Raw genomic sequence first — 27741 nt, 5'->3', positions numbered from 1 at the left:
TTTTTCTTCTTTTGTCTTCTGAAAACCTTGCTCAACATGACAACAGGGAATTGCAGTGCAGTAAACTTAAAACGTGTCAGAGTTTTATCTTTACGACTTTACCCAACCCAACTACGTGTGTTTGGCAATTGCAAAGGCTTAGGAACGATAATAAACTAGCTTTATCAAATGTGAACTATAAAACCATAACAACCCAAGTACCCCACACAGATTATCCGTCGGAGAAAAGAGGAAACGGTCACCATTTTCATAGGCCTGCATTATGCAACCTACCTGCTAGCACGAGGAAATCCAACTGAAAGTACCAGAGGGAAGTTCTACTCCCAGTGCGCAACAGTGCTTAACTACGGAGTAGAAACTAATTACAACCAACAAGTACAATTGCCTCCACAATCATGCATACAGGAGTTAAGTCAAACCCTAGTGACCAAAAGAGACTCTCTTTACTTCCCCTTCCCTAGAAGCTGCAAAAGCTCCTCAGTTGTCAGTTCCAATGCCAGGTCGTCAGGCATACCTTCCACACTTCAAGCTAGCACATTGTGTTACTTGTCAACCTGCAAAACAATTTGAATGTAAGCAAACGAGGAGCATATAATGCTATGAAATTATGAAGTTTCAAAACTAAAGGCATTAGTATGTAAGGAGCTTGGTGCAGGTATATTTCTAGGAAAATACACATAACGAACATGTCAGTTTAAGTGTTCTATCATGTTCGGAGACTGGTGCCAAGATCGTGTGAAGAAATCAATGACGTATACTCTGTGTTGAGAAGGTCACATTAGAGAAGTATATGGGTTTAAGAGTAAATGAAAGCTTTAAGGTTCCAGCATGTTTTTTCCCTCTCAAGAACGTGCAGGCTACATGCCATTATATTAAGGAGGATGAAAGGTTGGCAACCGATACAAAGGCAAACAAACTGAAAGAACAGAAACAAAAACAAAAATACCAGAACCAAACAAAAAACAACAAAAATGAAAACATAAGATGCCAAACAAAACACACGCTAACACAAACTCTAACAAGAACTCTGAATGCTAACTGAAGTCGCATGTTATGAAACTCATTGCTGAGGGACAATGCTATGGGTGAGGTAACCCTCTGCTAGCAAATGTGTTAGCTGTCCTGCATCGGATATGAATAGCAAGTCTAATGTAAAACTTGGATCTCTGAGACGCCTTAGTCAATGCACCTCCAAGGTTGCAACTCAACAAAACTGGTGAAGGATTTGTAGGCTGATTTGATAGACAAGACACCTCCAGCTTCGGTTAGCCACTTGTGATCATCTAAGATACCTGGTTGCAGAACCACTTCAGCAACAATAAGCTAAAGAAAATCTACTAGAACCACAACAGTTAGATCTCCTTTGATGCACCGCATCAACAATTGGGATGCAAGGACTGGCACACCAATTGCTAACTGGCGGCTCGTCAAGATAATACTGCAAACACATGAAGTGCAAGATCTGCCACTGACTTCCCATGCAGTCTGCAGTCCTAGCCAAAAAAAGTATTTCACACCGTGGCCCACTTCAGAGACAGTTAAGACGGAGAAGAGAGCTCTTGAGTTAGCATGCATCGGCAAATTGAAACTTGCCCATGTCTTGTTCGGTTTGGGCCTGTTAATTGTTAAAAAGTACGGTTGCAAGAAGATTGACATATTGGAATGAGAAGCATCTATCCTTGAGTGCTACATAGGTCCTTCCTAAATCAGTAGCACAGGTCCTGCCAACATATGTGATGCATGTTCAAATCTGTGAATAAGTATGCTAACGATTCATATTTTTTAGAAAAAAATTCTAAAAAACGATTCATATTTTTTGGCAGGGAGATAAGACGACAAGAGGAAAGGTCATTTGTTACATGGGAGCAAAATGGTGTTTCAATATTACCTAAATCACGTGGAGGCCTTGGGTTTCAAGATTGCAGCAATTTAATCAAGCTCTTCTTGCAAGACAGGCACGGCGACTAATTTAGTTGGCAGAGTGGGCGTACAAGATTGTTAAAGGCTAAATACTACCAAGCAGGTGAACTAACTGATATCGCGTTCAGGTCACAAGTGTCTCTGCTATGCAGAGGAGTTGAACATGGGCTTGAGCTATTGAAGAAATGACTAGTTTGGAGAGTTGGTTCATGCAGCAAATTTCAAATATGAAGAAACAGCTGGATTCCATGACAACCATCACGACATATTTAGCCAAGTAAAACCTGAAGCAGGTTTGAGATGGGTGTATAGAAAATGGTCATGAATGCCACGAAAATCTTATTTGAAATATTTGCTATTGTTATGATTTGACAAAGGTTCTAAACAAATTTTTACCTGATCAGGTGCAGGATGGCATTTTACAATTTTTGCCAGACATTTATGAGAAGAAAGGAATTTTTACAGCGTGCCAGTGTTCTAAGGCAGTAAGGCAAGGTATAGTGCCATGGATATGCCTCATCTCCTAGGTGATTTAGGCGGATGGATGCCTAGGCGACACCATGCGCGCCTGTATACAACAGAAAAAATGTTAGAAGATAGATGGGCCATTGCCACTCTTAGATCAGGCAGTCCTTGCAACTCAGTTAGCCCATCAGTCCACTGCACCTGGGCCTCATTGCATAGGCAGCAACTTAAAACCATGCTGTTCACACTGCCCACAAGCTTGCTGTGAGCCATGGGGTCACAACATAGTAACAATGCTGATGGAAATTGGAAAATATGGAATTTTATATGGTCCAATGATGTACCACAGAAAGTCAAGGTGTTTACATGGTGTCTTGTTTGATGGGATAAGTCTCTGTGTTGGCTGGTCTTTGTGGGGCTGTAGCATGTGGTTGTCCTTGTGGCTGCATGGTGGTCTTACTGTCCATCAAGGACAGCATCCTTGACTGACTAGGACAGCATCTTAGCATCTAGGAGGACAGCATCTTAGCATCTAGGACAGCATCTATTTTAGGACAGCATCTTAGCATTTAGGAGGACTGCACAGCATCTTAGCATTTAGGAGGACAGCATCTTAGCATCTAGGACAACATCTGTTTTAGCATCTTGGCATATGCTTGGCTGGCTAGCAGCCTATAAATATGTATCCCCAACCCCTCAGGTTGGTATGGCATTTGTGTGAGAAATAAACTAGAAAATTGCCCCAACTCCTAGTGTCATCCTATCTCGATGAGAGTAAGAATTCTGCTACTACCAAGAGTAAGAATTCTGCGACTAACAACTGGTATCAGAGTCGTACTATCCTGTAGCCTAAGCATCTCCTGCTCATCTCCTTTCCCAGCCGCGCAACAGCCCCAGCTAGGAGCAGCAGCAGCTCCGGCCGCTCCTGCTCACTCCTCTCCCTCTGCGCAGACGAGCAGCAACTCGTCTGAAGCAGCCCTGTCCCCACGCAGCAGCCCCCCGGTAGCGCGTCATGTCTGCAGGACAGTCTCAGCGCTCGGTCGCCTCGAGCACGCGGCGTCGGCAGGAGGCCGAACTTGCCGCGGCAGAGGAACGCGAGCGAGCGGCGGCGGCAAGGGCGTCGAGGCTGGCAGCGACGGAGCTGGCAGCAGCCAGAGCCAAGGCAGAAGCAGCGGCGGCGGCGGATGCAGCGCGTGCGGCGGCAGCAGAGGTCGAGGCTCTGCGCGGCAGCATCAGCAGCTCCGTTTCTGCTGACGACAGCGCCGACGCGGACCTCGAGCTGCAGGGGAGGGAGGCAGCATGAGCGCGGGCAGCATAGTGGGGAGCCGCACACTCCCACGAGCATGGCGGCAGCCCAGACAGGCGCGCACGGTGGTGGCGCTCCTAGAGGAGGCGCGCACGGCAACGGAGGCGGACGGGTCGATGGAGAGGGTGGCCTTCACAGGCAGCGTGGCTCCCTCTCACCGGATCGGTACCATGGTTACTGTTAGTCATTGAACTCACTCTCGGTAGTAGCAAAATTCTAACTCTCATCGAGAGAGGATGACACTAGAGTTGGGGCAATTTTCTGGTTTATTTCTCAGACAAACTCACATAAATGCCATGTCAATCCGAGGGGTTGGGGATACATATTTATAGGCTGCTAACCAGCCAAGCATATACCAAGATGCTAGTCTAAGATGCTGTCCTAGATACTAAGATGTTGTCCAAGATGTTGTCCTCTAGTCTAAGATGTTGTCCTATGCTGTCCTAAAAACAGCATAGCCCCACAAAGACCAACATATGAGACTTATCCCATCATTCTTTCCCTAAGTCTTGTTCGTCGTCTTGTGGGAAAGTTGAACCATCCCGGTCCTGAAGCAGAGCTCAAGGAACTTGATCCTCCCAAGGGACTTGGTGAGCAGGTCCACAAGCTGGTCCTTAGTGTTGATGTAGCTCGCCTTGATGCTCCCTTCCTCCAAACAGCCTCAGATGAAGTGGTACCTCACCTGGATGTGCTTGCTGCATTCATGGAAGACGGGGTTCTTTGCCAGGGCTAGAGCGGACTTGCTGTCCACCCTGAGCTCCACCGCTCTAGTGTCTCTACCGAGGAGATCACCAAGTAGTCGAGCAAGCTAGAGCGCCTGAGTCAAAGCGGTGGAGGCCGCTATGTACTCGGCCTCGCAGCTGGACAGGGCCACCACCTGCTGCTTGACCGACTGCCGGCTAACGAGGCACTTGCCGATGAAGAAGAGGATCCCGCTCGTGCTCTTGCTGGTGTCGGTGTCGCCGGCGTGGTCGCTGTCGCTGTACCCGACAAAGTGTGCCGCCCCAGGGCACCTAGGGTAGTAGAGGTTGTGGTCGAGAGTCCCCGCAATGTAGCGGATGATCCTCTTCATAGCCTGCTGGTGCTCCATTGTCGGTCGCTGCATGAACCGACTAACGTAGCCGACGAAGAATGCCAAGTCCAGCCATGTGTGGGCGAGGTAGCGAATGCTCCCCATAAGGCGCCGGTACTGCATAGCATCCACCTCCTCCGTCGTGCTGTCGCGGCTTAGCTTCAGCCTCTCCTCCATCGGAGTGAGAGCTAGGTTGCAGTCGGTGAGCCCAGCTAGCTCAACGACGCGCTTGGCATAGGCGGTCTATCGAAGCGTGATCCCGGAGTCATCCTAGTGCACCTCGATTCCCAGGTAGAAGGAGAGAGGCCCTAGGTCACTCATCTAGAAGGTGGCCTTCATCTCTTCCTTGAATGCCGCCACCTCCGCATCCTTGGTGCCAGTGATCACCAAGTCATCGACGTAGACACCCACCAGCAGAGCATTTCCTCCACTACCCCGTCGGTAGATGGCCGCCTCGTGCAGGCTTTGCTCGAAGCCCATCCCCTTTAGCGTGGAATCCAACTTGGCATTCCACGCCCTCGGTGCCTGCCGCAAGCCATAGAGGGCCTTGCATAGGCGGAGCACCTTGCCCTCCTTGCCGAGGATCGCAAATTCCGGTGGCTGGTGCACGTAGACCTCCTCCTTCAAGTCGCCGTTAAGGAATGCCGACTTGACGTCCATGTGATGAACACGCCAGCCCTCCTAGGCAGCTAGCGCAAGGAGGAGTCGCACGGACTCCATCCGTGCCACGGGAGCAAAGGCGTCGTCGAAGTCAACCCCCTCCCGCTGCACGAAACCTCGTGCCACCAAGCGAGCCTTATGCTTGACGATGGCACCGGCTTTGTCCCTCTTCAACTTGTACACCCACTTAAGGGTGATCGTGCGGTGACCACGAGGAAGGTCAGCAAGCTCCCAGGTGCGGTTCTTCTCAACCGCATCCATTTCCAACTGCATCGCGGCGCGCCATGCCGCGTGTCTCTCGGACTCTGCAAACGACCGAGGCTCTCCGTCGTCACACGCAAAGTGCAACTGCGCCTCTAGGTCATGAGGCACCGGTCCCGGCACCGGCTGGTCGTCGAGAAGGTTCTCCATCGTATGGTACCGCAACGGCTCGCCGTCGTGGTACGCGTCGACGCGCTCCTCGTCGTGAGAGAGCAGAGTAGCGAGCTCAACCGGGCCGTGCTCGACACAAGCTGGTGGTGGAGTAGACGTGCCTGGAGTGGTGCCTGTCGGTGTTGGAGTGTGTGGCGTTGCCGGGTGTGGTGGAGCCGGCGAGGAACTCATCGCAGCCGAGGTCCTGGCTAGAGAGCGTGGTGCTGTCGGAGTAGCAAGCACCGGGGTCGGTGGAGGCTCGGGGACTGGGGTAGACGCGCTCGCCGAAGGAGAGCTACCTACTCCCCCAGCTCCCTCGAAGTGGACGTACTCGACAGTGAAGTCGTCGTACGTCGGAGCCGAGCCGTCGTCCACCGCCTTATCCCACGCCCATCCTCGCCCTTCGTCGAACACAACGTCGCGCGCCGTGCGCACACACTGTGTCTTCGGGTCAAGGATGCGGTAGGCCTTCGAGCCCTCCGCGTAGCCGATGAACACTCCCGGAGTGCTCCTGTCGTCGAGCTTGCTGATGTGGCCAAGCTCCTTGGCGAACGCGAGGCAGCCGAAGACTCGCAAGTGGGAGACCGCCGGCTTGCTCCCATGCCAAGCCTCGTACGGCGTCCTGCCACCGAGCGCCTTGGTAAAAGAGCGATTGAGGATGTAGACGGCCATCACCACCGCCTCTCCCCAGAAGACAGCCGGCATCCCCCTTTGCTTGAGGAGGGCCCGAGCCATCCCCACAACCGTCTGGTTGCGCCGCTCGACGACGCTGTTCTGCTGCGGGCTGTACGGTGCGGAGTAGTGGCACTGAATGCCCTCGTCAGCGTAGTATGACGTGAATTCAGCCGCCATGAATTCGCCGCCATTGTCGGTGCGCAGCACGCGCAGCTTGCGGCCGCACTCTGCCTCTGCAGCAGCCTACGCGCGCCTGATGGCGTCCGCAACCTCTCCCTTACTGCCGAGGACCATCACCCACATGTAGCGGGAGAGGTCGTCGACGAGCAGCAGGAAGTAGCATCGTCCTCCCGGTGTGGCCGGTGTCACCGGGCCACACAAGTCCCCGTGCACAAGCTCGAGCCTCTCCTTGGCTCGAAAGCTCGCCTGCTGGGGAAAGGGGAGTCGCCTCTGCTTCATCAACACGCAGACGTCGCAGAGCTGCTCCACATGGTCGAGGCACGGAAGGCCTCGCACCATCTCCGTGGCACTGAGCCGCTTCAGGGCCTCAAAGTGAAGGTGCCCGAAACGCTCGTGCCACTGCCACGCCTCGTCGTCCCGATGAGCAGCGAGATAGAGGGGTTGTGCCATCTGCACGTTAAGGACGTAGAGTCGATTTGCGCTTCTGGATACCTTGGCAAGAAGGCGACGACGACGATCCCAAATCCTCATGACTCCATCCTCAACCACCACGCATGAACCGTTCTCATCCAGCTATCCCAAGCTGATGATGGAGTTCCTCAACGCGGGGATGTAGTAGACTCCGGTGAGCAGCCTGTGCTCACCAGACACAGCGGTGAAGATGACGGAGCCGACACCCTTGATCTCCACGCCGGAGGCATCCCCAAACTTGACGGAGCCTCGGACGCTAGAGTCAAGCTCGGTGAAGAACTCCCGTCGACTGGTCATGTGGTGGGTGGCACCGGTGTTGAGGCACCACCCGTCAGTCTTGTCGTTGCCGGAGCCATCACCGAGGAAGGCATGTGCTTTCGGCTCGTCAAGATGGAGGAGGGCCGCTGCGGCCGGTGCCGCTGGAGGTAGCTCGATGCTTGCATGTGCCATGAACAGAGCCGGCTCCTCCTCCTCTGCCTGTGCGATGTGGGCCTGGCCACGTCGTGGCTGTCGGCAGTCCTTGGCCCAATGGCTAAGCTAGCCGCAGTTGCGGCAGGCGTCGTCTCGTGCCGGCTTGTGCCTACCGGCGGCGCCGCCCTGGGCGCCTCCACGAGCATCACCCTTGGCACGTCCTCACGCCCTGCCCTGGGCGTCTCTGTGAGCCTTGCGTGGCTTGCCACGCTTGCGACCGCCTATCGTGGAAGAAGGCTCCCCCTTCTTCCGGTCACCTTGGTTGGCAAGCCACTGCTCCTGAGTGAGAAAGAGCTTCCCGCCAGTGGTGATGGGCCCCGAGAGAGACTGTGGCTCATTGCTGTCGACGACCTTGGGGCGACCTATCGCCTCCTCGATCAACATCGTGGAGAGATCCAGCAGGGACTCGATCGAGCGAGCCATCTGCTTATACTTCTCGGGGACGCAGCGAAAGAGCTTTTCGACAGCTCTCTCCTCACCGTAGGTGTCATCGCCGAACTGCACCATCTTCTGCAACAGAGTGTTGAGACAGAGAGCAAAGTCATCAACGTCCTCATCGGGCTTGAAGGCTAGGTTCTCCCACTCCTTGCGAAGTGCCTACAGTGTGGACTTGCAAGCGCGGTCGCTGCCGATGCGTGCCACAGCGATGACGTCCCAAGCCTCCATGGCAATCCGCTTGTTGGTAAGCGAGAACTGCATCTCAGGCGGGACTGCAGCGATGAGGGCATCCAGCGCCCGTCGATCTAGGTCGTAGTCGACGTCGCCGTATCAGACTGCCTCCCACATGTGCCGCACCTGGAGCTTTACCCTCATCACCGCAGCCCACTCGACGTAGTTGGTCTTCGTGAGGGTATGCCACCCACCGCCGGGACCGACGTCCCTGACAACAGCCTGGAGCCCGTGATAACCACGGTACCGATCTGGGGAGAGAGAGCCACGCTGCCTATGAAGGCCGCGCTCTTCATCGACCCGTCGGTACCGATCCGGGGAGAGAGCCACGCTGCCTGTGAAGGCCACGCTCTCCATCGACCTGTCCGCCACCGTTGCCGTGCGCGCCTCCTCCAGGAGCGCCGTCGCCGTGCGCGCCTCCTCCAAGAGCGCCGCCGGCGCGTCCGTGCCTGTCTGGGCTGCCGCTGCGCTCGTGGGCGTGCGCGGCTGCCCCAGGAGCACCACCACCGTGCGCGCCTCCTCCAGGAGCGCCGCCAACGCGTCCACGCCTGTCTAGGCTGCCGCCACGCTCATGGGCGTGCGCGGCTACCCACTGCACCGCCCGCGCTCACGCTGCCTCCCTCTCTAGCAGCTCGAGGTCCGCGTCGGCGGTGTTGTCAGCGGAAATGGAGCTGCCGATGCTGCCGCACAGAGCCTCGACCTCCGCTACCGCCGCACGCGCTGCATTTCGCCGGCGCCACTGCTTCCACCTCCGCTCTGGTTGCTGCCAGCTCCGCCGCTGCCAGCCTCGACGCCCTTGCCACCGCCGCAGCGGTCTCTGCCGCCGCTTGATCGCGTTCCTCTGTCGCGGCAAGTTCGGCCTCCTGCCGGCGTAGCGTGCTCGAGGCGACCGAGCGCTGAGACTGCCCTGCAGACATGACGAGCTACCGAGGGCTGCTACGTGGGGAGAGGGCTGCTTCAAACGAGCTGCTGCTCGTCTGTGCGGGGGAGGAGTGAGCAGGAGCGGCCGAAGCTGCTGCTCGCAGCTGGGGCTGTTGCGAGGCTGGGAGGGAAGATGAGCAGGAGATGCTCAGGCTACAGAATAATACGGCTCTGATACCAGTTGTTAGTCGTTGAACTCTCACTCTCGGTAGTAGCAGAATTCTTACTCTCATCGAGAGAGGATGACACTAGGAGTTGGAGCAATTTTCTGCGCCTCCTCCAGGAGCGCCGCCAACGCGTCCACGCCTGTCTAGGCTGCCGCCACGCTCATGGGCGTGCGCGGCTACCCACTGCACCGCCCGCGCTCACGCTGCCTCCCTCTCTAGCAGCTCGAGGTCCGCGTCGGCGGTGTTGTCAGCGGAAATGGAGCTGCCGATGCTGCCGCACAGAGCCTCGACCTCCGCTACCGCCGCACGCGCTGCATTTCGCCGGCGCCACTGCTTCCACCTCCGCTCTGGTTGCTGCCAGCTCCGCCGCTGCCAGCCTCGACGCCCTTGCCACCGCCGCAGCGGTCTCTGCCGCCGCTTGATCGCGTTCCTCTGTCGCGGCAAGTTCGGCCTCCTGCCGGCGTAGCGTGCTCGAGGCGACCGAGCGCTGAGACTGCCCTGCAGACATGACGAGCTACCGAGGGCTGCTACGTGGGGAGAGGGCTGCTTCAAACGAGCTGCTGCTCGTCTGTGCGGGGGAGGAGTGAGCAGGAGCGGCCGAAGCTGCTGCTCGCAGCTGGGGCTGTTGCGAGGCTGGGAGGGAAGATGAGCAGGAGATGCTCAGGCTACAGAATAATACGGCTCTGATACCAGTTGTTAGTCGTTGAACTCTCACTCTCGGTAGTAGCAGAATTCTTACTCTCATCGAGAGAGGATGACACTAGGAGTTGGAGCAATTTTCTGATTTATTTCTCACACACTCACATAAATGCCATGCCAACCCGAGGGGTTGGGGAAACATATTTATAGGCTGCTAGCCAGCCAAGCATATGCCAAGATGCTAGTCTAAGATGCTGTCATAGATGCTAAGATGTTGTCATAGATGCTGTCCTCTAGTCTAAGATGTTGTCCTATGCTATCCTAAAAACAACACAGCCCCACAAAGACCAACACATGAGACTTATCCCATCAGTTACCACGGGCTCCAGGCTGTTGTCAGGGACGTCGGCCCCAGCGGTGGGTGGCCTACCCTCACTAAGACCAACTACGTCGAGTGGGCTATGGTGATGAGGGTAATGCTCCAGGTGCGGCACATGTGGGAGGTAGTCCGGTATGGCGACGTCGACTACGACCAAGATCGATAGGCGCTGGATGCCCTCATCGCTGCAGTCCCGTCTGAGATGCAGTTCTCGCTTACCAACAAGCGGACTGCCAAGGAGGCTTGGGACGCCATCGCATCGGCACGCATCGACAGCGACCGCGCCCGCAAGTCCACACTACAGGCACTTCGCAGGGAGTGGGAGAACCTGGGCTTCAAGCCAGGTGAGGACGTTGATGACTTTGCTCTCCGTCTCAACACTCTGTTGCAGAAGATGGTGCAGTTCGACGATGACACCTACAGCGAGGAGAGAGCTGTCGAAAAGCTCTTCCGCTATGTCCTCGAGAAGTACAAGCAGATGGCTCGCTCAATCGAGTCCTTGCTGGATCTCTCCACGATGTCGTCGAGGAGGCGATAGGTTGCCTCAAGGTCGTCGGCAGTGATGAGCCACAGTCTCTCTCGAGGCCTATCACCACTGGCGGGAAGCTCCTTCTCACTCGGGAGCAGTGAACTGGGTGACCGAAAGAAGAGGGAACCTTCTTTCGTGACAGGCGGCCGCAAGCGTGGCAAGCCGCGCAAGGCGCGTAGAGACGCCCAGGCCAGGGCACGAGGATGTGCCGAGGGTGTTGCCCGCGGAGGTGCCTAGGGCGGCGCCACCGGCAAGCACAAGCCGGCACAAGACGACACCTGCCGTAACTGCGGCTAGCTTGGCCATTGGGCCAAGGACTGTCGACAGCCATGACGCGGCCCGGCCCACATCGCACAGGCGGAGGAGGAGCCGGCTCTATTCATGGCACATGCAAGCATCGAGCCACCTCCAGTGGCACCGGCCGTAGTGGCTCTCCTCCACCTTGACGAGCCAAAAGCACACGCCCTCCTCAACGATAGCTCTGGCAACGACAAGACTAATGGGTGGTGCCTCGACACCGGTGCCACCCATCACATGAACACAGGCTGCTCACAGGAGTCTACTACATCCCCGTGTTGAGGAACTCCATCATCAGCTTGGGACAGCTGGATGAGAATGGTTCGCACGTGGTGGTTGAGGATGGAGTCATGAGGATTTGGGATCGCCGTCGTCGCCTTCTTGCCAAGGTATCCAGAAGCACAAATCGACTCTACGTCCTTAACGTGCAGGTGGCACAACCCCTCTGTCTCACTGCTCGTCGGGATGATGAGGCGTGGCAGTGGCACGAGCACTTCGGGCACCTTCACTTCGAGGCCCTAAAGCGGCTCAGTGCCACGGAGATGGTGCGAGGCCTACCGTGCCTCGACCATGTGGAGCAGCTCTACGACATTTGCGTGTTGACGAAGCAAAGGCGACTCCCCTTTCCCCAGTAGGCGAGCTAAGCCAAGGAGAGGCTTGAGCTTGTGCACGGGGACTTGTGTGGCCTGGTGACACCGGCCACACCGGGAGGACGACGCTACTTCCTGCTGCTCGTCGACGACCTCTCCCGCTACATGTGGGTGATGGTCCTCGGCAGCAAGGGAGAGGTTGCGGACGCCATCAGGCGCTCGCAGGCTGCCGCGGAGGCGGAGTGTGACCGCAAGCTGCGCGTCCTGCACACCGACAACGGTGGCGAATTCACAGTGGCGGAATTCGCGTCATACTGCGCTGATGAGGGCATTCAGCGTCACTACTCCGCACCGTACAGCCCACAGTAGAACGGCGTCGTCGAGCGGCGCAACCAGATAGTTGTGGGGATGGTTCGGGCCCTTCTCAAGCAGAGGGGGATGTCGGCAGTCTTCTGGGGAGAAGCGGTGGTGGCGGCCGTCTACATCCTCAACCGCTCGCCTACCAAGGCGCTCGATGGCAGGACGTCGTACGAGGCTTGGCATGGGCGCAAGCCGACGGTCTCCCACTTGCAGGTCTTCGGCTGCCTCGCGTTCGCCAAGGAGCTTGGCCACATCAGCAAGCTCGATGATAGGAGCACTCCGGGAGTGTTCATCGGCTACGCAGAGGGCTCGAAGGCCTACCGCATCCTCGACCCGAAGAGCGAGGATGGGCGTGGGACAAGGCGGTGGACGATAGCTCGGCTCCGACGTACGACGACTTCACAGTCGAGTACGTCCACTTCGAGGGAGCTGGGGGAGTAGGCAGCTCTTCTTCGACGAGTGCGTCTACCCCAGTCCCCGAGCCTCCACCGACCCCGGCGCCTGCTACTTCGACAGCACCACGCTCTCCAGCCAGGACCTCGACTGCGATGAGTTCTTTGCCGGCTCCACCATAGCCGGCACCGCCACGCACTCTAGCACCGACAGGCACCTCTCCGGGCACGTCTACTCCAACACCAGCTCGTGTCGAGCACAGCCCGGTTGAGCTCGCTACTCTGCTCTCTCACGACGAGGAGCGCATCGACGCGTACCATGACAGCGAGCTGTTGCGGTACCGTACGATGAAGAATCTTCTCGACAACCAGCCGGTGCCGGGACTGGTGCCTCATGACCTGGAGGCGCAGTTGCACCTTGCGTGTGACGACGGCGAGCCTCGGTCGCTTGCAGAGGCCGAGAGACACGCGGCATGGCGTGCCGCGATGCAATTGGAGATGGATGCGGTTGAGAAGAACCGCACCTGGGAGCTTGTTGACCTTCCTCGTGGTCACCGCGTGATCACCCTTAAGTGGGTGTACAAGCTGAAGAGGGACGAAGCCGGCGCCATCGTCTAGCACAAGGCTCGCTTGGTGGCACGAGGTTTCGTGCAGCAGGAAGGGGTCGGCTTCGACGACCCCTTTGCTCCCGTGGCACAGATGGAGTCCATGCGACTCCTTGCGCTAGCTGCCCAAGAGGGTTGGCGTGTTCATCACATGGACGACAAGTTGGCGTTCCTTAACAGCGACTTGAAGGAGGAGGTCTACATGCACCAGCCGTCGGGATTTGTGATCCTCGGCAAGGAGGGCAAGGTGCTTCGCCTGCGCAAGGCCCTCTATGGCTTGCGGCAGGTACCGAGGGCGTGGAATGCCAAGTTGGATTCCATGCTTAAGGGGATGGGCTTCGAGCAAAGCCCACACGAGACGGCCATCTACCGATGGGGCAGTGGAGGAAATGCTCTGCTGGTGGGTGTCTACGTCGATGACTTGGTGATCATCGACACCAAGGATGCGAAGGTGGCGGCATTCAAGGAAGAGATGAAGGCCACCTTCCAGATAAGTGACCTAGGGCCTCTCTCCTTCTACCTGGGAATCAAGGTGCACCAGGATGACTCCGGGATCACGCTTCCACAAACCGCCTACGCCAAGCATGTCGTTGAGCTAGCTGGGCTCACTGACTGCAACACAGCTCTCACTCCGACGGAGGAGAGGCTGAAGCTGAGCCGTGACAGCACGACGGAGGAGGTGGACGCTACGCAGTACCGACGTCTTGTGGGGAGCCTTCGCTACCTCGCCCACATACGGCCGGACTTGGCATTCTCCGTCGGCTATGTTAGTCGGTTCATGCAGCGACCGACGACGGAGCACCAGCAGGCTGTGAAGAGGATCATCCACTATATTGCGGGGACTCTCGACCACGGCCTCTACTACCCTAGGTGCCCTGGGACGGCACACTTCGTCGGGTACAGCGACAGCGACCACACCGGCGACATCGACACCAGCAAGAGCACGAGCGGGATCCTCTTCCTCCTCGGCAAGTGCCTCGTTAGCTGGCAGTCGGTCAAGCAGCAGGTGGTGGCCCTGTCCAGCTGCGAGGCCGAGTACATAGCGGCCTCCACCACTTCAACTCAGGCGCTCTGGCTCGCTCGACTGCTTGGTGATCTCCTCGGCAAAGACACTAGAGCGGTGGAGCTCAGGATGGACAGCAAGTCCGCTCTGGCCCTGACAAAGAATCCCGTTTTCCATGAACGGAGTAAGCACATCCGGGTGAGGTACCACTTCATCCGAGGCTGTTTGGAGGAAGGGAGCATCAAGGCGAGCTACATCAACATCAAGGACCAGCTTGCGGACCTGCTTACCAAGCCTCTTAGGAGGATCAAGTTCCTTGAGTTCTGCTCCAGGACTGGGATGGTTCAACTTTCCCACAAGACGACGCACAAGACTTAGGGAGAGAATAATGGGATAAGTCTCTGTGTTGGCTGGTCTTTGTGGGGCTACAGCATGTGGCTGTCCTTGTGGCTGCATGGTGGTCTTGCTGTCCATCAAGGACAGCATCCTTGACTGACTAGGACAGCATCTTAGCATCTAGGAGGACAGCGTCTTAGTATCTAGGACAACATCTGTTTTAGGACAGCATCTTAGCATCTAGGAGGACAGCATCTTAGCATCTAGGACAGCATCTGTTTTAGCATCTTGGCACATGCTTGGCTGGCTAGCAGCCTATAAATATGTATCCCCAACCCCTCAGATTGGTATGGCATTTGTGTGAGAAATAAACCAGAAAATTGCCTCAACTCCTAGTGTCATCCTCTCTCGATGAGAGTAAGAATTCTGCTACTACCAAGAGTAAGAATTCAGCAACTAACATTGTTTGCAATGGTTTGCCTACCTAGGAGAATCATCATTGGATAACACTTCCTCCAGATGACAAACGTAAAGTTTGTGGAGTGGGAGCACAAAGTATTACTAGATGCTGTCCAGATGACAAACTGTTAAAGGCTCCGTTCAGTTTCCAGTGAATAACAGAGATAATTCATGCTGTTCATCAGTAAATGAAAAAGGAAAAGGGAAACTTGTTGAGGGAAAAAAAAAGAGAGAATTGTAGGAGTGTTAGTAGATGCATTGGCCACAGTGTGATAGGAAAAATGTGAACCGCCATAAAGGATGGTGTGAACCAATGTAGATCCTCCTTACCAGGAAGATTCAGGGAAGGATAGCATTGATATTGCTCAGGATGGCAGGGGTTATGTTCTTGCTGTATTGTGTACTATCCAGTGGCAGTGGTGGAACCGTGGAAGGTGAAGCTTTAGTATGTCTAGAATGGACTATGTTGATTGCTGGCAGAGTGCCAGGTGAGTGCATGAGGTTATCTTTGATTCTTGAATCAGACTTGATCCTACTAACCACATGTTACTTCCAACTATCCACAAGTTATATCCTGTGCTTTGGAAGTAGATAAATTTAACTGAGAATATGTAAAAAGCAGTTTAAAAAAACATACAAAGCTTAAAAGTTACATTATATACCAAAAAAGTTACATAAGCTAGGAAGAATGTTACAACCTAGCAACACATGTTACACCATCAACAAGTTACATCCATGAACTAGAAAAACTACATCCTTCTCGTTTTTCAAAATCCAAATTGCTGCATGGAACAAGATAGCATGATTGTTAGAAAACAATAGCTGGCGAGATGAACAGAGAACGCACGCAAGAACACAGAGGACACAGAGTAGTTTTGGTGTTACTAAGTGGCAACGTTTTCTGTATTAGATTGCTGAATATAAACAAACTTACAAGCCTTAGTGGCTGCGAAAATCACGGCACGTTCGTGCTCACGAAGTGCCATCCCACACCGTTGGGACGTGCCGTGAAGCTAGCGCGCATGGCGAGCTGGAGCGAGCGGCTGTGAAAGATCCTTGTTTGGTTTTGGTAATTGAGTGACAACCTAGGTGGACTAATTGTGTTTATGTGAGATACACAGGTGATTAGTCCACAGGTACATGTGTGTGAGCAACATATGCCATGAAGGTGAAAATGGCTTGGAGATGTTGCAAAGCTCACACATATGATGATGAAGGAGCTTAAATGCACATGAGACATGACATTGAGTCATGTGATCAAGGTGGAGAAGATCAAGACAAGACTTGGCTTGATGGACCGGTTGCAAGCGTGAAGGGCAAGTCGAAGGCTTTGGAGTGATGGACCGCGTGACGGTGAAGCTTGAGCAAGACTTGGTGCCGATGGACGATGGCAACGGTGAAGAGCAAGTAGAGTCAAGATCGATGAACCAATATGATCATGTGATGATATGAAGTGGATCATATCATTGTTGATCGTATTGGTGCATGTGTTGCATCGACATTGAAGGAGATGGAATGGAATGCGCAAGGCAAAGGTATAACCTAGGGCATTTCATTTCACCAGTCATAGGTGTGTAGAGAAGTTTATGACCGGGTTTAGGATAGATGGCCGTACTATCAAAAGGGGCAAACCTGTTTACATATCGGTCATCTAGTGCCACTCGAGTGATCTAACTTTGCATCATCGCTAGGATCGAGTGGCGTGGCAAGTTGAGTGGCTAACATCCTTTGGGAAATGATTGTGAAAATGCTAACACGCATACACATGGTGGTGTACACTTGGTGGTGTTGGCGCATTTACAAAGGAGGTGGTGTTTGCAGGGTTGAGATGGGTTTGGGTCCCTCTCTCGGCGGGATTCGGCGCTTTCGGGAAAATGGAATGCCTATTTTCTATTGCGCCGGATGCAAATTCTTGTGGTTGGCTCTTTGGAGCAAGGGTGAAGAAGTTAGAAGTGAAAACGAGTTGATCGCGAAGATGCTGGCATCGGTCAACTGACCGGACGCTAGATCTGAATGCACCGGACGCTGGCAGGGTGCGTCCGGTCAGGCTGACGTATGATGACGCAGAAGCTGGAGTGTGATCGGACGCTGGCTGCATCCGATCAAGTGTGACCGGACGCGTCCGGTCGAGGTCGGTACCTTACTGGAAACGACCGGATGCTGGGGGTTCAGCGTTCGGTCAGTTGAAAGCTGCTGCGTCCGGTCAAGTCAAGTGACCGTTGGAACCAGGACACGTGGCCGTCTGCGGGCGACCGGACGCTGAGGTCCAGCGTCCGATCAACACGACCGGAGCGTCCGGTCGGCCCGATTTTTGCCCAGTGAAGGGGTAACGGCTAGTTTAGCCCTTGGGGCTATAAATAGAAGTGGCCTTCGGCCATGGCTGGTGCTGAGCACCTTGGGGGACTTTGTGTCCATGCTTGAGAGTGCTTAGGAGCCCTCCATCTCACACATATTTGATAGCGATCATCCGATTATGTGAGTGAGTGATTCTAGTGCGATTGCATCGTGAGGTTGCATCGAGTGGCACTAGGTGATCGAGTTGCAAGCCGGTGGTGCTTGTTACTCTTGGAGGTTGCCACCTCCTAGATGGCTTGGTGGTGGTCTCCGTCGAAGCGCGCAAGAAGCTTGTGCGACGCTCCGGAGAAGTGCTTGTGAGGGGCATTTTGCTCGCCCTGCGGGAGCCGCGAAGAGCAACTCTAGTAAAGCGTGTCATTGAGCAACCCTCACTCAAGGGGTAGGTTCTTGCAGCGCCCGACGTGCGGGCTTAGCGGGTGATGCTAATTAGCCGCCGAACCACCAAGTGAGCGGTCGACACAACGGGGACTAGCGTGTTGGCAAACACGTGAACCTCGGGAGAAAAATCATCGTGTCAACCTTTGTTCTTCCCGTTGGTTTGCATCCCCGTTATACAAGCTTGCAATTACTTTCATATACATTGAGCTTGTGTTGTTGCTTTAGTAATTAGTTAGTTTGTGTAGTTTGCTAATTATCTTCTTGCTTGTGTAGCATAGAAGTGGCTCCCTTGCGTGGCTATTTTGGTTTTAGTAACCTTGTTAGTCACATTGCTTAGTTTGTGTAGCTAAGTATTTGCGCTCTCTAATTAGGCATTGGTTGCCTTGTTATTGAGCATTGCTAGTGAGCTTTGTTAGCTTTGTGCTTTTGCTTACTAGCATGTGTAGGAGCTCCCTTGTTGCTTAAAATACTAGTGACATAGGTTTGTGTAACCTTGCTCCTAGAATTGTTTAGGAGAGCTCTAACTAGCTCGGCATCTTTGTTGCATAATTATTATCTTTGCAAGGTGCTAGTGAACATATATAGTGGGGTATAGTCTTGGCTAGACCGATAGTTTTAATTCCGCATTTGTATCGGTTAGTCGACGTGATTAAGTTTAAAAGACTATTCACCCCCCCTCTAGTCCGCCATCTCGACCCTTCAGGCTGCATGCGCACAGGCTAAACTTAGCTACTGAAACTGAAAACGCTTAAGAATAGCTACTGACGAAACTGAAAAGAAACAGCTACTATGCACAATCCGGCATCAGGCTTATCCAACAAATCACCCCCTAAGCCCTGCTGCCGGGAAGGAGCTTGGTGAGGCCAATCTTGCTCTTGAGCTCTTCGTACTTTAGGCGGTCGAGTGCTTTCATCAGAATGTCACCTAGCTGCTCAGCTGTTCCGATGAACTGAACATCGATCAGACCTCCTTCTGCACACTCCCGGACATAGTGATACTTCACGTCGATATGCTTAGTCCGGTCATGGTGCACAGGGTTCTTGATCAAGGAGATGGCAGACTTGTTGTCCACCCTTAGTGTCGGTGCTCTAGCCTCTATGTTGAGCAAATCTGCAAGAAGCCGAGCCAACCACACACCTTGACATGTCGCGGTCGCCGCCGCGATGTACTCCGCTTCACAACGACGAGAGGGCCACCACCTTCTGTTTGCTGGACTGCCAGGAAATTGGCCCATCTCCGAGGAAGTAGATTACCCCGCCGGTGCTCTTGCGATCATTGACATCACCGACAAGGTCACTGTCGCTGAAGCCATGCAACAGCGGCAGCTCCTTCTTGTTGCCCGTCTTGTAATGAATGCCCAGCCTGACCGTCCCCGCCAGGTAGCGCAGTATGCGCTTGACGGCAGCCTGGTGTTCTTCCGTGGGAGCCTCCATGAAATGGCTCACATAGCCCACGCTGAATGAGAGATCAGGGCGGGTATGGAGCAAATACCTGAGGCCTCCGACGATACTCTTGTAGTTTGTGGCGTCGACGGGCGCAACGGTGTTCTCCTTGAGCAGCTTGAGGTGTGGCTCCATTGGAGTCGAGGTGGGGTTGCAGCCCAGCATCCCAGCTCGCTCCAACAGCTTGAGTGCGTAGCGTTCTTGAGAGATTGTGATCCCTGAGTGAGCCTGGTGCACCTCAATACCAAGATAGTACGAGAGGGCACCAAGGTCACTCATCTGGAACCGTGCCTTCATATCATCCTTGAACGCCTGGAGCTCATCCACATCACCACCTGTGATTATGAGATCATCGACATAAATGCCAACGATCAGCCTCTTCTAGCCCCTTCTGCGCGTGTACAACCCATGCTCATTCTCGCTGCGCCTGAAGCCGAGTGAGAGCAGTGTGGCGTCTAGCTTGACATTCCACGCACGGAGAGCTTGGCGCAGCCCGTACAACGCCTTGTGAAGGCGCAACACCTTGCCGGGGCTATGCTTGTCGACGAAGCCAGGTGGTTGAGCGACGTAGACTTCCTCCTTCAGATCTCCATTGAGGAAAGCCGATTTCACATCCATGTGATGAACCGACCAGCTCCAGTGCACGGCGATGGCGAGCATGAGGCGGACAGACTCGAGGCGAGCCACGGGTGCGAACACTTCTTCGAAATCCACCCCCTGGCGCTGGACGTACCCCTTTGCCACCAAACGCGCCTTGTGACGGACGATGGCACCCCGCTGGTCACGCTTCACCTTATAGACCCACTTGAGGCCAATGGCGCGGTGACCAGCAGGAAGCTCGGTGAGGCTCCAAGTCCCGTTGTCGATGATGGCGTCCATCTCCTCCTTCATGGCACGCTGCCATTCCGACGCATGCTCCGCCTCCTCGAACGAGCCTGGTTCCTCGGCACTGACAGCATGGACTTCATCAAAGTCAAGTGGCCGGGGTGCATACCCAGGGAGAGCTCCTTCGCCAAGGATGTTGTCGACAAGCCGGTAGCGTTGGGGTTCGGAGTCGTCCACGTCCGCGTCCAGAGCGTCGTCGAACGACGGTGGCGTCGCAAACTCGATGTCGTCCTGCGGAGAAGCCGGAGCAGCAGAGGATGCAGCGCCTGGGGTGTGTTCAGACGCCGCGATGGGAGTCGGTGAGCCCGATGGAGACAGCGCAGGTGCGGGGCTTGATGGAGTTGGCGACGTCGGTGATGCAGATGGCTCCGGTGTCCTGCCGCTGATAGGCAGGACCATGTACTCGACGCTGAATGGCTCAGCGCCCTGAGCCGGAGTCGATGCAGACTCCCAGACCCAGCTCGCGTTCTCATCAAAAACGACATCGCGGGACACATGGACACGGTCACCAGCAGGATCATAGAGCCGGTACGCCTTGCTCCCTTGTTCGTAACCGAGCAGCACCATCGGCGTCGAACGATCAGCCAGCTTCTTGAGGTGAGGCCGAACATCTTTGACATGGCCGATACAACCGAATGTCCTCAGGTGATGGACAGACGGCTGCTCGCCATGCCAGGCTTCATAAGGCATCACTCCATTCAGCACCTTCATGGGGGAGCGATTCAAGAGGTAGACCGCGGTGTGCACGGCTTCTCCCCAGAACCTCCCGGGAACGCCCTTTGCCTTCATCATGCTGCGAGCGGTGGCAACCACAGTTTGGTTCCGACGCTCGACAACCCCATTTTGCTGGGGCGTGTAGGGGGCTGTCAGCTGCCGGTGGACGCCATGTTCCGCCATGAATTCGCCAAACTCGATGGACGTGAACTCCCCGCCCCGGTCAGTGCACAGGGCTCGGAGCTTACGCCCGCTCTCCAGCTCTGCACGGGCCTTGAACTTCTTGATGGCCGCGGCTGCCTCATCCTTGCTGGTGATCAAGGTAAGCCACATAAAGCGACTCATGTCATCGATCAACAGAAGGAAGTACCTCTTGCCACCCGGCGTGGCAGGCTCGATCGGTCCACAGATGTCGCCGTGCACGAGTTCCAGCTGCTCGTCGGCGCGCCAGGAGGCCTGCTGCGGGAACGGCCCCCCCTTCTGCTTCCCAACCAGACAAGCATCGCACAGCTGGTTCACCCGATCAATCGGTGGTATTCCGCACACCATGGACTCACGGCTCAGTCGACGCAGCGCCTGGAAGTTCAGGTGCCCGTTGCGGGCATGCCAGAGCCACTCCGGCTCGCTGGCGCACGCCGCCAGGCACACGGGGCGGGCGATGTGGACGTCAAGGTAGTAGAGGCGATTTGGTGAGCGCTTGATCTTGGCGAGGAGGCGACGGTCGGGGTCGAAGAGTCGCAGGATACCGTGCTCGATGTCGACCTTACTCCCGGCGTCGTCCAACTGCCCGACACTGATGATGTTGGCAGTGAGACGCGGGATGTAGTACATGCCAGTGAGTGCACGGTGCTCGCCTGACTTGCATGCCAGAAGCACCGTGCCTCGTCCTTCAATGTTCACCACCGAGCCGTCGCCGAAACGCACCGTCCCAGAGACGTCGGGGCTGAGCTCGGCAAAAGCGCTGCGCACACCTGTCATATGGTTAGTTGCTCCTGTGTCAAGCAGCCAGCGCCCGGCCGCCTCATCGGCCTCGCCCTCGAACTGGCCGAAGACTTTGGCCTCGTTCAGCTCGACGTGGTGCGCGACGCCCGTCGCTGGTGGTGCCGTTGGCACAGGCGCAATGACGTCGCCCGCATCCAGTTCCACCATGGTCAGCATGAGCGCCGGTTCTTCTTCATCGCCGTGCGCCTCCGCGACGTGGGCTGCCGCCTTCTTCTTGCTGCGGCAGTCCTTGGCCCAGTGGCTCGTGTTGCCGCAGTTCTTGCAGCGGTCGCCGGGTGGTGGCTTCCCGCCACCAGCGTTCGCGTTCTGGCCAGTGCGGCCATCACGCCCTGAGGACCCCGAACCGCCGCGCCCACGACCACGTCCCTTGGACTTGCCGCGGTTGCTGGAACCGCCGTCGCCGCCGGAGTTCTCCCCTTCGCGACGCCCCTTGCGGCGGGCCTCCCAGTCCTCTTCGCACATCATCAGGCGCCCCATGGCGTCCGTGACTTGCTTCGGCTTGGCTCGTTCCTCGAACACGCGCAGCCTCCCGACTACGTCCTCCACCTTGGCCGTGTTCAAGTTCATGAACATCTCGATGGAGACCGCCGCCTGGTTGAGGCTCTCCGGGACGACCTGCAGCAGCTTCTTCACCACCTCGGAGTCGGTGATCTCGTCCCCGAGCGTGCGGAGGTTGGTGGCGAGCGTGTCGATGCGGAGGCCGAACTCGCTGACGGTTTCCCCTTCCTTGAAGGAGATGGAGTTGAACTCACGGCGTAGCTGCTGCGCGCTGGCGTCGCGTGCGCGCTCGTCGCCAATCCGCAGACTCTTGATGGTCTCCCACGCCTCCATCGCCGTGGGCTTGCGGGCGAGTGTGCTCCATAGTTCAGCGGGGACCGAACGCAGGATTCTGGCCATGGCAACTCGATCGTCGTGGTACTCTTCGTCGTCGTGCTCGTCGTTGATGCCGTCCCGGACAACCTCCCAGACCCTGAGAGTCTAGAAGTTCACCATCATCACCAACGCCCATTCGGAATAATTTGTCCAGGTGAGCATCGGCCAGGAGACGTTCGCGGACGGTCGCTCGATGACGCGCTCGATGATGCGCTCCCCGGCGTCCCGGGTGCGCGAGCGGCTGGAGCGGCCGCGCCGACGTCGAGGCGACGAACGCGACGGCTTGGCTTCCTTCTTCTCGCCGGAGATGTCGCCCTGGGCCTTCGACTTGTCGGGCGAAGGCTGCGACGACATGGCGACGGCGTAACCGTGGCTCCGGTACCAATTGTTAGAAAACAATTGCCGGCGAGATGAACAGAGAACGCACGCAAGAACACAGAGGACACAGAGTAGTTTTGGTGTTACCAAGTGGCAACGTTTTCTGTATTAGATTGCTGAATATAAACAAACTTACAAGCCTTAGTGGCTGCAAAAATCACGGCACGTTCGTGCTCACGAAGTGCCATCCCACACCGTTGGGACGTGCTGTGAAGCTAGCGCGCATGGCGAGCTGGAGCGAGCGGCTGCATGCGCACAGGCTAAACTTAGCTACTGAAACTGAAAACGCTTAAGAATAGCTACTGACGAAACTGAAAAGAAACAGCTACTATGCACAATCCGGCATCAGGCTTATCCAACAATGATAGTTTTTTTTCCTTCATATATTAGGAAAGTTGGGGAGCTTTCCACCTTTCCCTCTATGACCAGATAGAAAGGTTCTCGGTTTTTATCAAGTCATGGTTCTAAGATATGCCACAATGTTAGATAACGTTGCAGCTGCATTTGGAAGTGGATGATAGTATGATACTAAATAGTTGTACAAATCTAGAACTACAAATCTAGAACATGTCATGCTAACAATCACCAGTTGACCTGGTAATATAGAAAAGCTCTTTCTTTTTCAAGGAACAGATACAGGAGACCTATGCAATCCACCATACTCTCTGGGAACTTACCACTTAATGTGCCGATGCAACATTGTACTTAATTTGAGCTCCTTGTGATACTCTCTTAAACTTCAGAATTTCAATGCAAGCTTCCAAGCTGGAACTTTCATTCTCAGCGCGGTGAACAATAGTGAAGTTTTCTAGCACTTGAGCTTTTGATAAAACCAACTTTATGAATTGCAGCTCATTGTATGACAGGTACACATCGATCAATTCCATAATGCGCAGGCACCGAAACAAATCTCCATACCCATGTGCATTCCAAAATTCTTGGGTTTCTTCGAAATGATGATGAAAACCATGCCTTGAAACAGGGAACTGTTTTCCATATGGAAATTAGTGAAGTAATAACAAAAACGAGGAGAAGAAACTCATAACAGATATTAGGTTGAAACTCATAACAGATATTAGGTTTACCTCAATCTTAAGCCCCCTTAGGTTTGGACAACATCTTAAGAACTCAAAAATGAAAACAATATGTGCTGCATCACCCAGATCAGCATCTGTTGTTAAATATTGCAAGTTCTCAAATTTAGTTTGGATTTTGAATGGCACCATAGCTTGAAAATCAACCTAGAGAGGACAACAAATATGGAAAAACATGTCAGAGATGAAAAAGGATCCTATATTTGTAAAGTCCGAGGTTGCTCCAATAGCAGAAAATGGAACAGTACAAAAAAAAAGCTAAAGATATAAGCTGTATGTCCTTATTCTAGAATATTCCTCTTGAGCAAGAGTACAAACTCAAAAAAATACTTCAAGGGGAAAAGAAGTATCATTTTTTTTTTTGGAAATAGAGAACTACATCTGTGTACATATGCATGAAACAAATATATTAACACAGAAAATAGGCGAAGCTTGTTAGCAATATTAATAAAAACATTATCTTAATACATAGAGTTATATGTGATGAAAGTTTTTATTTTCATGATAAATCTGGTAGCACCAATAGTGTTGTCAATTATGGACATAGATGGTCAAATATAAATACTTTTTGACTTGAGACAAACCTGAATGAGCTTTATTTGTGATTAATGGAAATAAAAACTTTGGTGAGAATACTGAATACACCAGGCTCTCATGGCAATTCAAATTTCTAAACAAACCTTAATATTGTGAGCATGGATAAGAATTCAGTGGTAGCAAACTTCTTTATTGGGGTAAATAACAAACATGAGACAAACAATCATTATCTTCTTACCAAGGGATTACGATCAAGCAACTCCAGCTTCTCCACCTGTGAAATGCTCTGTAAAATATGCAGAAGCTTCGACCCCCTTCCTGGACATAGAGGAAAAACGGCAATCGAAGCCGGGCACGAGCAAGATCGGGAAGCAGACTCTGAAACTCCACCATCAAATGAGTGGAACGTGTCTTAATGAACAAGTGGCGAAGGTGAGGTGCAGCAATCTTTAGCGTCACACCGAGCACATTTGGGTCAACAGTTATTTCCAATCTACGAAGCCGTGGGCAACCAGTAATCAAAGCCGCCAGCGCGTCAAACTGAGCCGAGTTCAGATGGGGCTTCAACATCACGGTGTAATGCATTTTAAGCTTCCTGAGATTACGCAGCCTCAGGAAACCCGGGGTAGAGTCTGGGAGCAGACAACCTTTAAGCTCGAGGTAGACGAGTTCGTCGCAGGAGAAGATGGAGGAGTGCAGCTTGTAGGATGGGACCTGAAGGGTGAGGGACTCAAGGGCATGGCGGTGCGAGAGGTGGCCGAGAAGGTCGTCGAGGCGTGGGTGGTCGGCCTCTGGAAGCGGCGGTGAACACGCATCGAGGGCGAGGCCCCATACCTGGGAGAGGTGGCGCAGGAGGACAGATTGGGCGGCGGACAAGGAGCAGCCTGTGAAGTCGAGGAAACAGAGATGACGCCAGCGGTGGCGCCAGGCGCGGGAGAGCGCGGAGGTGCGGACGGCGTCGCGGAGGTCGAGGCAACTGAGGATCTCGAGGACCACCTCGTCAGGGAGGTCGGTCAGGCACAGCGGCCTCTACCGCTGGGATCTCGCCGCCATTGGAGTCGCCGCCGCGGCGACGAGACAATATTGGGGTTGGGGGTGCGGGGTGCGGGGTGCCACCGTGTGGAGTGCGGTGTTTGTTGCGTATTCAATCCAGGAGAGGTGTATGGGAGTGGAATGCAAACGTGGATCGAGGTAGATACCCATGCATCTAAACTAAGCCCTTAGGGTTTTTCGTGCCATTATAATTTACAAATTTTAAATTTTTGAAATACACCAATAAAGTTCACCTTATTGGAAACTTGAAATTTGATATCTACCATACACATGCATCTAAACTAAGCTCTTAGGGTTTTTCGTGCCATTATAATTTACAAATTTTAAAATTTTGAAATACACCAATAAAGTTCACCTTATTGGAAACTTGAAATTCGATATCTACCACGTTCCCGTTCTACATCTCCTGCGTACTGGCTCACTTTTAGGTGGTATATTTTCGTATCTCCCCGTCTTGTCCCATGGACGTGGATAAGGCACATCTCTGTTCGTCTCCATTCATCTCTCCCACAAACCCTCTCTGCTCGTACTCCTTTATTGCCGCCACCATCCTTTCTCCCCGCCGACGCCTGTCTGCCTTTTGCTGGCGATGAGGAGTAGCCCATTGAGGGGGAGCAGCCCATTGAGGGGGAGCAGTGGCGATGGCTCTAGCTCGATGGACTTGGGGATCCAGAGCGCGCGGCAAGCCCCACTCGTGGACTGCCTGAGATGTGGCGTCCCTGAGATTAGAAGCGGGAAACTCTCGGCGAGACCTTCGTCAAGTTCCCGAGCAACATCCGTAAGGAAATTTGTCTTCAACTTTGAGTTTTTTTTATGGTTTTGAAGTGGCTAGGATTTCATGGGATGCAGGATGACCCAACAACATCATCGTGTCTGAGGCACAGTATGATGTATACTTATGTGATCCGAAGGAACGCTAATTTCGGGTGAAGAAGATGAGCCATTTTAGTGCATGAGACAGTGGACATGGGTCTGTCGGCCGCATTGTGGACCTGAAGCAAGAATTGGAAGAAGTGATAGAAGGTGTTCAGAATATGGCAATGCTTGCATTTGCATGTACTTGGAGTTGAACTTGTTGCTCCTTTTTATAAAAGTTTGTTGCTCTTGTTGACGGATAGGGCCATATATTGGGCAACGCAAGTGGCACGACCACACCGGCCCACCAAAATTTGGGAGCTCCTAATCAGTAATTAGTCATTCTCCACTCCAGAAGTCCTTCCTGCTGCTTGTTTTACTTTTCTTCTCGAGCGACATGCCTTCTCAATTCTTGTTCTCATCTAACTTCTCAATTAATAATAGTGTGCGCTCTTACCTAATGGTTTAGTGAATGCTTGAGAAAGTTATTAAATACCTATTATAGTTCTTATTACTGAAAATTGCAACCTATCATATAATAGAACCTAATTTAGTTATTTTATTTGTCTAGATATAGGGGCCTCATTTTGTGTTTCGTTCCGGGGCCATAAAATCCTAGGTACGGGCCTGTTGACAGTCAGAAAGAGAGGGAAATCTGACCAACAAAGGCCTTACCGATTGTCTGCTCAAAGAAGAAGAAGAAAAAGGCCTTACCGATTGCACCATGGTTCAGCTACGTTGTGGCCTGTCAGCGGCCATCAACGCTTGTCTCGTCGGCATAGTGGCCGGCAGCGGTGCAGAGAGGGAGAGAGATGCAAACAAGAGAGCCTTGTCCTGACCGGTCACGTAGTTACAGGATCAGCTTTTGTTAAATCCAAACTTGTTCAATAAGCTGGTCAACTCTTGGCATCTGCTCACTCCGTCCCCAAACTTCGTCACGATTTACGTGCCGATAACTTTGACTTGATTTATAAAAAATACGTACAATATTTATGTTGGTGTGTAAAATGACCAACTAGTAAATATTTATAGGTCCCGTTTGTGTGCTCTTAAACCCGGCTTTCCGTTTATTTTTTCATCCGGAAAGTGTTTTTCTCTCACAAATTCCTCCAGCATTCCTCCAAACCATCCAAATTCCTCCAGAATTCAGATAAGCGAACATGCCCATAGTTTTGCCGTACATTGTGATCAGAGGTGG

The 27741-nt window shown here is 53.8% G+C and overlaps 1 protein-coding gene across 1 annotated transcript; it reads right to left on the bottom strand.

The window, feature by feature from the left end:
* Positions 1 to 192: 192 nt before the first annotated feature.
* On the bottom strand, positions 193 to 26293 carry LOC136507598 (F-box/FBD/LRR-repeat protein At1g13570-like). Its single transcript, XM_066502267.1, has 6 exons — positions 26204 to 26293; positions 24874 to 25664; positions 24664 to 24682; positions 24090 to 24245; positions 23682 to 23990; positions 193 to 554 (listed from the first exon to the last, which is right to left on the bottom strand). The coding sequence occupies exons 1-5, from the start codon at positions 26291 to 26293 to the stop codon at positions 23685 to 23687; spliced, it is 1362 nt and encodes a 453-aa protein (XP_066358364.1). The 3' UTR covers positions 193 to 554; positions 23682 to 23684.
* Positions 26294 to 27741: the final 1448 nt, after the last annotated feature.

The sequence above is a fragment of the Miscanthus floridulus genome, chromosome 15 (assembly GCF_019320115.1).
Source record: "Miscanthus floridulus cultivar M001 chromosome 15, ASM1932011v1, whole genome shotgun sequence".
Taxonomy (NCBI): Eukaryota; Viridiplantae; Streptophyta; class Magnoliopsida; order Poales; family Poaceae; genus Miscanthus; species Miscanthus floridulus.
The sequence above is the reverse complement of the archived record's forward strand: the minus strand, read 5'-3'. Positions and strand labels throughout refer to the sequence as shown.

Bases quoted from the DNA above. Each gene is read 5' to 3' on its own strand.
- LOC136507598 (XM_066502267.1), bottom strand. From the start codon at position 26,293: ATGGGCTACTCCTCATCGCCAGCAAAAGGCAGACAGGCGTCGGCGGGG. The intron at 25,665-26,203 runs GTTTGTGGGAGA...TCCCAGCGGTAG, and splicing joins AAGGAGTACGAGCAGAGAGG to AGGCCGCTGTGCCTGACCGA. The intron at 23,991-24,089 runs GTAAACCTAATA...TATGGAAAACAG, and splicing joins TAAGGGGGCTTAAGATTGAG to TTCCCTGTTTCAAGGCATGG.